At 53.3% G+C, this 13,237-nt stretch overlaps 1 protein-coding gene across 1 annotated transcript in view; it reads left to right on the top strand.

Annotated features, from left to right (window-relative positions):
* The window catches only part of LOC144248867 (uncharacterized), a 552,852-nt gene that overhangs the window by 383,981 nt on the left and 155,634 nt on the right, over positions 1–13,237 (top strand). The window contains 1 exon segment of the mRNA XM_077790845.1: positions 2,767–3,216. Coding sequence (XP_077646971.1) covers positions 2,767–3,216 — 450 coding nt within the window.

The raw sequence follows: 13,237 nt of genomic DNA, 5'->3' as shown, positions 1-13,237 counted from the left end.
CTTGTGCCACTCCTGCAGCCCCGGTCACTGCCTGTGGGTGCTCATCCTCTGAGAGCTGCTGAGCTTTCTGCAAAACCTTTCCTTTCTGCAGGGACCCAAACCAAATCCTGAACAGCAAATCCTGATCCTTCATGTGCACTCTGCATTTCCCAGCTGTTCCTTTGTGTTCCCCGTTGTGCTCAGGGTCCCTGCCCAGCCCGTGTGGCAGAGCCGGTGCCTGTCCTGCCGCAGTGTCCAAAGGCGGCCCCCCCGGCGGGCAGGGCCGGCAGCTCCCCGGGGCCGGGCAGCGGCCGGGGCGTCCCGCAGCCTCCTGGGGGCCGGGGGCCACTGCCGGCCCTGCCCGGGGCTGGTGGGGTCAGGCAGCGCCCGGCGCTGAGCCCCGGCTGCCCCACAGCCCCGGCCCGGCCCCGCAGCTCCCCACAGGCCCCAGCCCGTGCTCCCGGTGCCGCACCTCTGCGCCCGGTGCTGCCGCTGCCACCGCAGAGAAACCCCTGGCATCCTGACCTCCTGCTTTTCCTCTCCTGGAAACTGGGAATTCAAAATATTAGCTGGCAAATTGTGAGGTTAAGACTCTGTGGAAAAACATCCCTATCCAGAGTATTTTTCTCTTCCTCCTCTTTGCTATCATCCTTTTTCTTACCACATCGATTCCTCCTGCTGCTTCTTGCCTGAACCATATTGCTGCACACTCCCCTTCACCTGATTCCTTCCCAGCACACCAACTCCATCCATCCCCTGTTGTCCAAATCCCTTCTCCACTTCTTCTGCATTCTCCCAAGGGACCCTTCAGAGACATTTTGGGATCATCATCCCTTTGGCCAGGACCCCTCCCTGGCTTTCCCTTTTCTCCCCTCCATGGGTGCCCTGCCATGTTCACTCCCCGAGGATCCCAGGGCACTCACTGATGAGATTTTCAGTGCTCTCTCCCTGCTGACTCTTCACAGACCCCCTGATGTGTCACTCGTCTGTCTCCTGGTCACTCCCGGGTCCCCAATCAATCCCCGGTGCCGCCACCAGCCAAGGGAGCCGATCACCCAAAGTGGGTGAGGCACCTTCAGCTGCACTCCCTGCCCGCCGCCCCGGACAGTGGAAGGAATTCCGGATGGGCCCCAAGGTGTGTGGAAAAATTGACATCACCAGAGGATTCTGTCCACAAAGCAGACAGAGAATCCTGTAAAATAATTTAATTCCTAAAAATGGGAAAGAGTAGGGGACAGTCCTCATGGGATCTCTCCAATTGTTGGAGCACACAGCCTCCTTTTCATCCTAATTCTCCTGGCCACATCTCCCTCTGCTTTCCCCATTGGCTGAAGTACTTGAGAGGTACAGACTTCCCAATCCACCTATTACATACCCACCTTGATATACTCCGTGCTTTCATATAGCAAACGATATTCATGGCTCTGTTAAGTCTTGTTCTTCTGGAAGCTCATGAATAGAGCAGGACCTTGGCTGAGCAGCAGTCTCTATCATCAATTAGTAACATTTTCTGAAACCGATGTCTTCTCCTGTCACTTCCTAACATAAAAGTTGCCTGGCCCTATGTCCGAGCAGCTTTAGAGCATCTGTTTGTAAAGACACTTTCCTGTGGTTCCTTCCATGGGGTCCCCCGTTTGTGGGACATCCCCCCTGGAGCAGGGTGTCCCCTCTGTGCTGCAGCCCCAGGGCTCGGGCAGAGCTCAGCCAATCAGAGCCCGCGGCGCTGATGACTCACCAGTTGCCAGGCAGACTCGCAGCTCCCCGCGTTCCCCACCTGGACCCACCTGCGCCCCCCCTCGGCCCCATGGCCCCGCGAGGGGAATTTGGGGAGGTGGGAGTGGGGCAGCGCCAAGGCCGGGCCCCCCCGCGCTGTCCTGGCGGGAGCGGCTGCAGTGGGGACCGAGTGCGGGCGGGAGCGGCCGAGAGCCCAGCGCTGCCCCAGCCCGACCTGCCCCAGCTCCATCCCTGCCCCTGCGCTGGGATGCTGTGGGGCTGGGGGGAAGAGGGAGCCGGCAGTGGGTGCTGGGCCTGGGGGCAGGAGGAGAAGGGAAGGAGAAGCAGGCTTGAGGAATGAGATGGTGAAATGATGGACGTGGCAGGAGAAGGAGGAATAGCAGGAGGAAGAGGAGTGTGAGGAAGAATAGGGACACAAGAGGAGGAGCAGAAAGAGGAAGCAGCAGAAGGTTCCGCCCCTCCCTGTGTCTGCAGCCTCCCCCCAGCCCCAGGAGTGCTGCTCCCCCCACATGCAGCAGGTGATTGTGGAGGGGGATCCATGATTTTCACAGGGTGACTCTTGGTGTTTCTGAGTTTTCTTGGGCTAAATGTTGGTGCTTTGGTTTTATGTGGCAGCTGAATCTTTATGTTTTGGAGGAGGTTTTTGCTGAGCTGTGATGTTTGGGGAGGTTTTGTTTTGTGTCTTAAAGTTTGTGGGATTCTTGGGCTGAATCTTGGTGTTTTGGAGGTTCTTACAGACACAAGATTCCCAATGACTTCCTGAGATGAACTTGGGCAAGGAGGAACCTCCAGTCCAAGGTGCTCTCCTCTTGTTTTTTTCCCCAAACCAGGATTTGTCATTTCCAGGGTGTGGCTGGATGGAGGAGGAGGAAAAGCCCCGGAGATGCTGCAGGACGAGGAGCTGCAAACCCAGCCCAGGGAGCTGCAGGGAGGAAAGAGCCCCCCTGAGCCAGGAAGGCGGGCGGAGATCCAGGCGGAGCTCGGAGCTGGTGGAGAAGCCTCATGGCAGGGAGAAGCCCCACAAGTGCTTGGAATGCGGGAAGGGTTTCACCTGGAGCTCCAACCTGATCGAGCACCAGAGGATCCACACTGGGGAGAGGCCCTACGAGTGTGGGGAGTGTGGGAAGAGTGTCAGAGACAGCTCGGACCTGCTCCGGCACATGGTGATCCACACTGGGGAACGGCCCTACGAGTACTTGGAATGTGGGAAGAGCTTTGGGTGGAGCTCAGACCTGAGAAAACACCAGCGCATCCACACTGGGGAAAGGCCCTACGAGTGTTCCCAGTGTGGGAAGAGGTTTCGGACCAGCTCCGATGTCCTCAGACATGAGCGGAGTCACACAGAGGAGAGGCCCTACCGCTGCCCCGACTGCGGGAAGGGATTCAAGCACAACTCCAGCCTCACCGTGCACCGGCGCATCCACACTGGGGAGAGGCCCTACGAGTGTGGGAAGTGTGGGAAGGGCTTTTCACAGATCTCAAACTTGACCCAACACCAAAGGAGGCGCCACTAAGGGAAGCCCTGTGAGTGCCATGAGTGAGGGAAGAGAGTAAGGGAAGAGCTTGAATTGAGGGAAGAGAGCGAGGGAAGAGCTTGGTGCGCTGCTGCAGCTCCATTCCCCATGGGAGGATCCGGGCTGGATGATCCCCAGTGACCCCCGTGGAGCAGAGCCCTGGTGCCCCCGTATGGGGAATAAAACAGAGAGTAAAGCAATGGAGCTGATAAAGGGGCCCGATATCTGAGGCCTGACTGAGCAGAAACTGTGGGAAACACAGACACAGTTTAAGTCTCCCTGGGCAAGAAGTGGCCAAGCAACATGGTGTGAGACTTTGTGATAAGATAAATGTTCCCAGGTTACTGGATGTCACCAAGAATGTGTAACCAATGGGAAATTGTTACCAAAAACAGAGCCCTCTATAAGCCCCATACAAGTCAATCCCTGTATAAACACCTGGTACACTCAATAAAATTGGCTTTGCTCTAAACTGGGATGTCCCCGTCTCTCCATGGTGGATAACCCTGTTGTGGGTTATCCCCGTTGGGTGGGGGAAGGTGCTGGAGGGATTTCTTTCCCTTCTCCTGGTGCTGCCGTGGTTTGGTTGGTAATAAATTCCCTCCCTGTGCCCAGGCCGGGTCTGTTGTCCCCGTGCCGGTGCTCGGGGCGGGATCTCTCCCGTTCCTTCTCTGCACTGCCGGGCCTCTCCTCAGCCAATGAGAGAACGCGGTGGAGAAGAGTCAGCCAATCAGCGAGAGCGGGGCTGATGACTCACCAGTTGCCGGGCAGACCCGCAGCAGGCAGTGTTCCCCACCTGGACCCGCCCTCCCTGCCCAGGGCCGGCCCCGCCGTGGGGTCCCCCCAAGTCCCTCCCCAGTGCCCCCATGAACTGGGCTGGGTTTAACTGGGAAGCTTTACTGGAACACTGGGAGCAGGGGGCAGGGGCAGAGTGACAGCAGGGCTGGGGGGACACGACCCCCCCAAAATCAGCATCATGATTGAGCGGGGGGTCCTGGCTCGGCCCGAGGCCACGGGGAGGGGCTGCGGCCGCCAGTGGCTCAGGAGCTCTGTGGGCAGAGAAAAGGGGGTGATACCGGGCTGGGGGACCCGGGAGCATACACACTCCAGAGGAGGGGGGACACGACTCACGGGACCCCCCAGACATTCTTGCGCAGGTAGAACCCGATCCCCAGTGCCAGGAAGACGAAGCCCAACTCGGGAGTCTCCAGTTCCTGTCAGCATCTTGCTGCGGCAGCATCCAGCAACATCTCTGGGTGGTCCACAGGGGTCAGGATCTCCCAAAAAATCTCACAGACACCCAGGCCCCTCCAAGCACCCTCCTCATCGCTCCCAACCCACTCAGGATCCCCTGAAACCTCACTCTTGATCCCTTCCTGACCTCCCCAGGACCCACCAAAGCCGCTCCTGTCCCTCTCAAGATCCCACAGCCTCCTTCCAGTCACCCCAACTACCCCAGGACCCCCAAATCCTCTCCCAGTCTCTTCCCAGTGCCCACCAGGACCCTCAGAACCCAATCCCACCCTCCCCAGTATCCTTCAAACCCCTTCTTAGCCCTTCCAAACCTACAACCTCCTCTCCCAGTTGAAATCAGGCTCTCTCCAACTCCCTCCCAGTTGCTCCCAGCACATCCCAGTGGCTCTCCCAGCATCCCCAGTTCCTCCCCCGTACCCCAGTGTCATCTCACAGGGTGCTCCAGGCTGACATGCTCCACCTGGCAGGTGGAGGTGAGCCTGGCCCGGGCTGGGGTTTCCAGCAGCACCAGGAGCTGGTGGGTCCAGTCCCCGTTGGGGACCACGTCGGTGGCCACCACAGAGAGCTCCTGCTGGCCCTGGAACCACCTCAGCTGGATGGGAACAGGCGGCCGGGGCTGGGCCGGGAGCTCGAGGGCAGCAGAGAGATGGACACGTTGGGGGGCACTGGGAGAGAGTGGGTGTAATAAATAAAAAGGTCGTTGTTCATCAAAATGAGTGTTAAAGTAGATAATTTGAACTGAGTAGGGAATGCAACTAGCATAGAAGACTGTGTAACTAATTATATACAAGTTAACTTTTAGGCCAAGGACAATCTGCAAGGAAGATGAGGAGTCTTCATTCCTGACCACCAAGGGCAGAAAAAAAGACCCCCAGGAACCAATTGCACCAGCGCAGAGTGCATCGAGAGAAAATGCGTCAACCGGGACATATAAAACCAAAAAGGTCAAGGGGGGAAGGTGCTCCATGGCAGAGCAGAGGCTCCCCGGCTGCCCAGCGCTGTTCTTTTGCTTAATACCGCTTGCTTAATAAATTCTTGTTAATTGATTTATCTATAATTAGCCTCCCCAATTGAATTTGTCCATAGCAAATTTGGTGCCGTGACTCGGATAAGGGCAAACGGGTGGGAATTCCTAATCAGGGAGGCGCCCCGCTGCCTCTGCAGCGGCCCTGGTGCAGGCTTTTCCTTCCCAGACCCTTACCGACGAACCCAAATTCGGTATTGAGCACAAGGGATACCGGTAACCCCGTAATCTTTGTGCACGAAGCCAGGCGAAGACGCAGGACAGCGTGAGTATAAAAGTGGGGATCCGCTGGGTTGGGCTGGGATCCCAGGACATAACTCATGAGACGTCCTTGTAGGACGAGGCACGGGCAGAGCTCTGAGTAGTGCGGTTTGCAGAGCCCGCGAGGGGCTGGGCACCAACAGGGGCCGCGAGTGTGTGTGTGCCTGAAGGTGTCCTGGGAGATGGGACAGAGGAAAAGCAAGCCCTCTGCTTCCATGGGGACGGGGACCCCGGTAACGCTTCCCCAGATCCCCCCTGACAGTCTGTTGGGTCTAATGATAAAATCTTGGGATGAATATCCTTCAAGGAAAGGGAAGGCTAGGGCAAAAATGATACATTATTGTATAAAAGAATGGGGAGGAAAACAAATCTGTAGTGATAATTTATTTTGGCCACTGTTTGGAAACTTCAAGGTCTGGATTTACCAGGCATTAAACATTTATGTAAACTCTAGAGAACCTTTTGATATTGAAGAGAGCAAGTTTGCTGCTCTCTGGATAGTGGGGGAAACAAGAGCAAAACTTTTTGCCTTAAGCACCCAGGGAGGGAAAAAGAAAAATAAAAAGCCTGAGGAAGTTCCAACTGCACCCCCTCTACCATACATCCCTCTTCCTCCTCCTCCTCCACCTCCACCAGCACCACCCGCAGTCTACCCCGATTTAGATCAAGGGGGAGATTTTGAGAACCAAGAGGTAGAAATCCCAGAGCCAATCCCTGAGGAAAATCGCTGAGTTACTCGTAGTCTAACAAGGGGGGAAAGAGAAAGGGAAGGGCAAGCTCTATATCCATGAAGGGAAGTAGCTTTGGGAATGATCCCTAACCCCAGTGCTGGTCAGCAGGGACAACCAACCCAAATTCTGAGAATAGTTATGTGGAGGTACCTCTCAACTCAGGAGATGTGAGGGAGTTCAAGAAAGAAATGGGAGCATATGGGCCAGATCTTAAAGGAATTTTCTGACCCTAAAGCCTGGGACTTCCCATGTGAACAAATTCAGAATCCAGCTGAGGTGGCAATGTACCTGAAAGAGAAATGCCATGATAAGTCTGAGGAGAAAAATATTGCAGCAAGCTGGGCCCTGGCATGCTTATCACACCCTGCTAGATACTGTAGGGCAGCAGACAGAGGAAGGGGGGCAGGGAGATAAATCAGCAGCGATCCCAGTCACTCAGGCTGCAGCCAACAGCCCCGGCTCGAAGCCAGCAGCTAAACCAGACAGTGAGCCTAAGCCAGCAGCTAAACCAGACAGGGATCCTAAGCCAGCAGCTAAACCAGACCGTGAGTCTAAGCCAGCAGCTAAAACAGACAGTGAGCCTAAGCCAGCAGCTAAACCAGACTGTGAGCCTAAGCCAGCAGCTAAACCAGACTGTGAGCCTCAAACAGTGGCTGTTGCTATGAGCACAATGGGCCAGTGATTCCTCAGGCCATCAGGGCAGAGATGCCACCTACAAGTGGGCACAAGACCGAGGGGTGGCTCTAACCATGGACAGTATTTCTCAGGTGATCCATGACTGTGAGACCTGTGCTGCCATCAAACAGGCCAAGCAGGTGAAGCCCCTGTGGTATGGTGGGCAGGGGTCCAAGTACAAGTATGGGGAGGCCTGGCAGATTGACCACATCACACTGCCCCAGACACGCCAAGGCAAGCGCTACGTGCTGACCATGGTAAAAGCCACCACTGGATGGTTGGAAACCGACCCTGTGTCTCATGCTACAGCCTGTAACACCATCCTGGGCCTTGAAAAGCAGGTACTTTGGAGGCATGGTACCCCTGAGAGGATTGAGTCAGACCATGGGACTCATTTCAAGAACAGCCTTATCAACACCTGGGCTAGGGAACATGGTATTGAGTGGGTGTACCACATCCCCTACCATGCACCAGCTGCAGGCAGAGTGGAGAGGTACAATGGACTGTTAAAAACCACCTTAAAAGCATTGGGTGGGGGATCTTTCAAAAATTGGGAGCAGCATTTAGCAAAGGTCACCTGGTTAGTTAACAGCTGAGGTTCCACCAATCGAGCAGGTCCTGCCCAGTTTGAGGCCCTGAATATAGTAGATGGAGATAAAGTCCCAGTGGCACATGCCAGAGGTTTGTTAGGGAAATCAGTGTGGATCAATTCTGCCTTGAGTACAGACAAACCCATTTGTGGGATTGTCTTTGCTCAGGGACCAGGTTGTACATGGTGGATAATGCAGAGAGATGGAGCAACACGATGTGTACCTCAGGGGGATCTGATTGTGGGGTGAGACTCATTTGCAAATATCTCTGTTTGCTGGATGTTGCTGCCAGTGTCTGTGCATGAAAACACACAGACATGAGACAGAAAGAAATGTGTAAGTGTCAAAGGTTTGAGCAAGTGAAATAGAAGGAAATGTGTAAGTGTTGAAGGTTTGAGTAATTGAGATGGAAGGAAATGTGTATGAGTAAGTGAAAGATGGAAGTTTTAACTTGATGAAGTTTTTACATGATGTTGAAGATATGGAGATAAGGGGTGGAATGTCCCAGGGTGAGGTTCTGGTGTTTGTATCTCCAATCGTGGGTTCTGTTCATGTTTGATATTCTGTTCTGTGCTTTCAGAACTGACTCTGAAAGTGAAGGTTTGTTTTGCCTTGTTATCAGCCGGCTCACCTCCCCCCATGCTCTGCTGTCTAGAAGAGGCCAGTGCTGGCTGGCTTTTGCTTTACTTGGCTTGCTTGGCTTGCTTCTGCTTTTGCCTTTGCTTCCTAGTTAGTTTAGCTGAGCAGTCCAGTTCTTTCCCTGGACTGTTTCTTCTCCTTTCCTCTTCCTGAATACCATCCAACCTGCTCCGGACTGGGATCTGGGAAACACCGAGGAGCACCGGGAGCCTGCGCTCTGTGATCTGCAGCAGCCATCCCCAGTGCCCAGAGCAATTCCCAGCGCCCAGACCCGGGCGACCACTCCCAGGAGAGACTTTCTGGATTTGTCATCTCTGCAGAGTGGTGAAAGAGTTTTGTTGTCATCTGTTGTTGTTCATTTTTTTAGTGCTGGGAAGGGTTTTGTTTGTTAAATAAACAGGTTCTTTTCCACTTCTCTCAGAGAAAATTCTTCCCGAATCAGGTGGGTGGGGAGGGGCCATGGGGGTTTCTTTTCTGGGGGCTCCTTCCAGAGGTTTTTCTCCCAGATTTGCTCTGAACTAGGACAAATATTTTGCTTCCCATTTCATGGCTGGAGAGAGGGAAAAAAAAAAAAACAAACTCATTCTAATCATATTTTGCTTCCAATTACTTTGTGTTAGTATGGAGCAGTTACTGGCTTTGTTGTTTGAATTCATAGTGTCTTTTTAGAGTGGAGGCCTGTATGTGTTTCTGGTCCCTAGGGTTTTTTATAGATCTTAATCCCTCTATGGTCCCTAGGTTTATTTTCTTATCCAGGAATAGCTCCAGTATTGTCCCTAATACGTAGTTTTTGCAGTAGAAGGCCACTGACCAGAATATCCATCAGGTTGGGCTTGGGTGTAATGGCTTTCAGGGGTTTATGAAGGTGCTGAAGTCTGTTCCAGGAATGCATGGCTTATGGTCATGGTTGTGCAGCCAGTTTGTTAGAGGGGAAGCAGGGGATGAGGCTTTTCAGATGTTGCTTTCCTTCTTCTCCTCTGAATCTCTCAACTCCCTATTAGAGAATGTTCCGTTTCCCCTGACTGTTAAAGAGACCATCTTCCTGGTGTTTAATCTGGTAACTTTCTCTCTACAGTCTGCAGTCTCTCTAGAATGAGGGCTGAGATTTCTAGAGGGGCTGAAGAGACTCCTGACCCAGGAGTAGACCCAGGTGTGAGAAATCCTGAGTGGTGTGGGAAATGGGGGGGATGGGAATTGGCACATAGACCGTTGTCATGGTTTGACACTGGCACAATGCCAGTGCCCCCATGAAAATGTGATCCCTCCCTTGAATGCTGTGAAGTGGAATCTAGAATAGAGCAAAGCAGGCCCAAGCTTAATAACAGAAAAAAAACTTTATTAAACTACTACTACAAAAGAAAAGAGAAAACTAAAGAAGGAGAAAAAAAACACACAAAGATCAAATGAAAACCTTGCAAAACATTCCTCTCCCCACCACCCAACTCCAACAAACCACAGTGAGACACAATCTGGACCCCAATCAGGTTTCCACCCTCCAAACAATCGACACTCAGTCCATCAAGGGAACAGAGTCTCTCCTGTGCCACAGACCCCCCAAGAAACACAGCTCCACATCCTGTGTTTCCATGTCACACATGGCACCGCCCGGAGAAAAAGTTTGCCATGGTGACCCTTCTCCTTGCCATGCACAGTGCTCTCACCACAATGCATGGATGGTCACTGCCTTTAGGATTTTTCCTTTCAAGGATGCCCTGCCAAGAGGGGAGAAAACAACAGTTCAGTTTTTCATTGTTTGGGACCACAGTCCCCCCTATTTTCCCCTGGGGCCGAGGGCTCAAGAACAGAGATCTTCTTCTCTTCTCTTTCCTTTCCAGGGCAAGGGGGCGCCACCACAAACCCCCTAACCTTTTCTCTGTTCACTCCAATTTTGTCTTTTTCCCAGCCGAAGCAGGTCTCTTGACTCACTGGCATCCTCCCAAAACACAGTCCCTCTTGAAGGAGAAGATTTGGTTCAGGTTGTGGCTAACACGGAAAAGTCCAGCCAAAAGCCACTCCTTGTCCCCCTCCCCTCTAGAATTCCTCCTTCCAACATCCCAGGGTCCAAGGTGTCCCTCTTCCTCTCTTTCAAACCGAGGAGGGGAAAGGAAAATTCACAAAGCTTTCATTTTCTCAAGAAAGGGTTAAAAGTCTGAACTCCCAGGGATGGCTCGATGCCCGGACATCCAGCAACTCCCACACAACTGGGCACCTTGGAGCTCCCCCCACTCCTCCTTCCTCGCGGTGGAATTGCTGACAGGACAGGACCGCCGCCGTCTCTTTCTCTCTCCCCCTCCGGAGAGAAACCGGGGGGGGGGGGGGGGGGGAAATGGAGACATCCCAGATTTCTTCCACCCTTCCATCTGCAGGGGCCAGCCCGGTTCCAGTCCTTCCACCACCCTTGGGGCTTTCGGCCTACCTTTCTCAGGCCATGGGGCTTCCCCTCCCCCACCCAGCTTGTGGCTGGGCAGGGGAGGTTTGCACTGCATGCTGACCGGAACCAAAGAGAGCGAGTTCCCCTGGGAATTCTGCTTTCAACCCCTCTGTGTTCTCAGAGGCGTGTCTACTTTCAATTGGTCAATATCTAAATTGACCTCTTCCTTCCGGAAAAAAATTCTCTTTCCGTGTCAAACCACGACACTTCCTGATCCACTGCCCCAGACAAGAGAGAAATCAAGGCAGAGCCATGGTTTGTCAGGACTTGTTTGATCCGAATGAGCCCCATGATGCATTTGGAGCTGAGCCCTGGAATCTCACAGCCTGAGAGGAGATTGCACAAACCTTTACAGGAGTAAAAGTCAAGAGGAAACACCCAAGGTGTCTCAAGGCATTAATGGGACCCACTGAGGTCCATCCCCAACACAGAGTCTTCGTGGATTCCTTGGAAAAGAGAACTGGAGACCAGGATGGCACAAAAACCTCTCAGAAACTGAAAATGGCACAAAAACCTCTCCATTTTGAAAGGACAATCCAAAGTACCCTAAGAACCTTGAGGATCTCAAAGCATTAATGAGCCCCACTGAGTGTCAGTACAAAGCTCTCATGGGACTCCTTAAAGCAGATACTTGGGCCCATGATTGCATAAACCTCTCAGAGACTCCAAGGCAAAAGCCAAACCCAAAGTCCTTTGAAAAGCCTGCAGTCTCTGGGAGCATGAAGGAGCCCCCAGGGCCATTCCTGACCAAGGCTCCCCTGGGACTCCTTCCAGCAGATCCTTGAGGCCACTGGAATGTGGGCATGGGGGGGATGCTGAGGGCAGGACCAGGGGCTGACAGTGCCCAGCCTGGCTGGGGCTGTGCCAGGAGGCCCCAGGGCCTCAGGACAAGGTGTCTCCTCACAGCCCTTGGTGGCACAGACCCTGCTGTGCCCCAGGGCACCAAGACTTGGCTTCTCTTTGTCCCCACCTGGCAACAGTGCCTCCAGTTCTCTGCTCTGCCTGGGGCCTGGGGACACTTTCTCAGTCGTGTCTCTCGGTGGGACCCATTAAAAGTCAAAGAAACTTTGGAGTTGGATTCTGACTTGGAGTTCTGGAGAGGTTTCTGCAGCTCCCTCTCAGGGCCTGATGTTCAGAGCCTGAGCACAAAGCCCCAGAGGGTCATTAAAGTCCTTGTGCTGTGTCTGTGCTGCTGAGCTGGGCCGGGCTCCTGGCACAGAGGGTGATGCTGGTAACCAAGCAGAGCTTCAAAAGCACATTTCTCTTGCTGAGCAGCTCTTCTGCCAGCCCAGCAGGGCTGGGGCACTGCCTGCAGCCAGCCCGGGCACAGCACAGAGGCACAGAGAGCTTCAATCAGTCAGGGCTGGGAAGGGGCTGAGAAGTGCCTGGGGCAGAATCACTGCCAGCCCTTGGCACAGGAACCTCTGGCTGCAGGACAATGCAGCTGCAGCTCCTGGAGAGATCTCCTAAAGCTGGAACATCCCAATGCCCACAGAGCCTGTGAGTGCATTCTCTGCTCATCTCCTGTGCAGAGCAGCCAGGGGTGCCCAGGGCTGTCCTGCAGAGCAGGGTCCTGCAGCCCAGGGCGCTGTGCTGGGCCAGGGACTCTGCTGCCTGCCAGGGACAGCTCTCAGCCGGCCCTGGAGCTGCTCCCAGCGCTGGCCAGGAGCTGTGGGGGGAAGGAGCCACCCTGAGCAGGGCAGGTGCTGCTGCTGAGAGGGGCTGGCTGGGGCAGGGCTGCTCCCAGCTCCAGACCAGCCTGGGCACAGCTCCGGAGGACACTTCCCAAAGAAGGTAAACTGGGATTGCTGTAAAGATCAGGAGCTTTCCAGATGGTGTTTTCAATTTCGTTGTTGGAGAAGGATGGGAAGGTTGGGGTGATGACAAAAACTGTTCTGCTTTTTATATATTTTTCATATATTCATAGCTCTGCAAATTACTATGATTTAGTTATAAAACTATAATCCTTACATAACTCTATTAAACTGTTAAGTGGCTCTTCTAAACTACTATTATGTACTTATATAATTGGAATCCTTAGCTGTGTCTACTATGTTTTCTTCCTATCTCTCAGATTTTACACCAATAAGCTGACTGTCTAAATACATTCCTGAAATACTGTATAGTCTAATTAGGAGGGAGTGGATCTACAAGAACAGCATTTGGTTTTTGACCAGAATATGAGCAGTCATAAAAAAAAGTGGGGCAAAGAAGCCCTTTGACCTACTCCAATGGGTTGATCCAGGGGTGTGTAACTTGGGCAACTGAATCTCCTATTGGATATTCCTGTTAAATATCCTAATTGATTAACCTTAATAATTGTTGAAATCAGTGGCTGGGTGTGCCCCATCCCCACTGGGACACCTGGAACCTTCCAATAAAAGTCTGTTTTTTTCTTTAATGTT

The sequence above is a fragment of the Lonchura striata genome, unplaced genomic scaffold, assembly GCF_046129695.1.
Source record: "Lonchura striata isolate bLonStr1 unplaced genomic scaffold, bLonStr1.mat Scaffold_99, whole genome shotgun sequence".
Lineage (NCBI taxonomy): Eukaryota > Metazoa > Chordata > Aves > Passeriformes > Estrildidae > Lonchura > Lonchura striata.
This window is presented reverse-complemented; position numbering and strand designations above follow the sequence as displayed.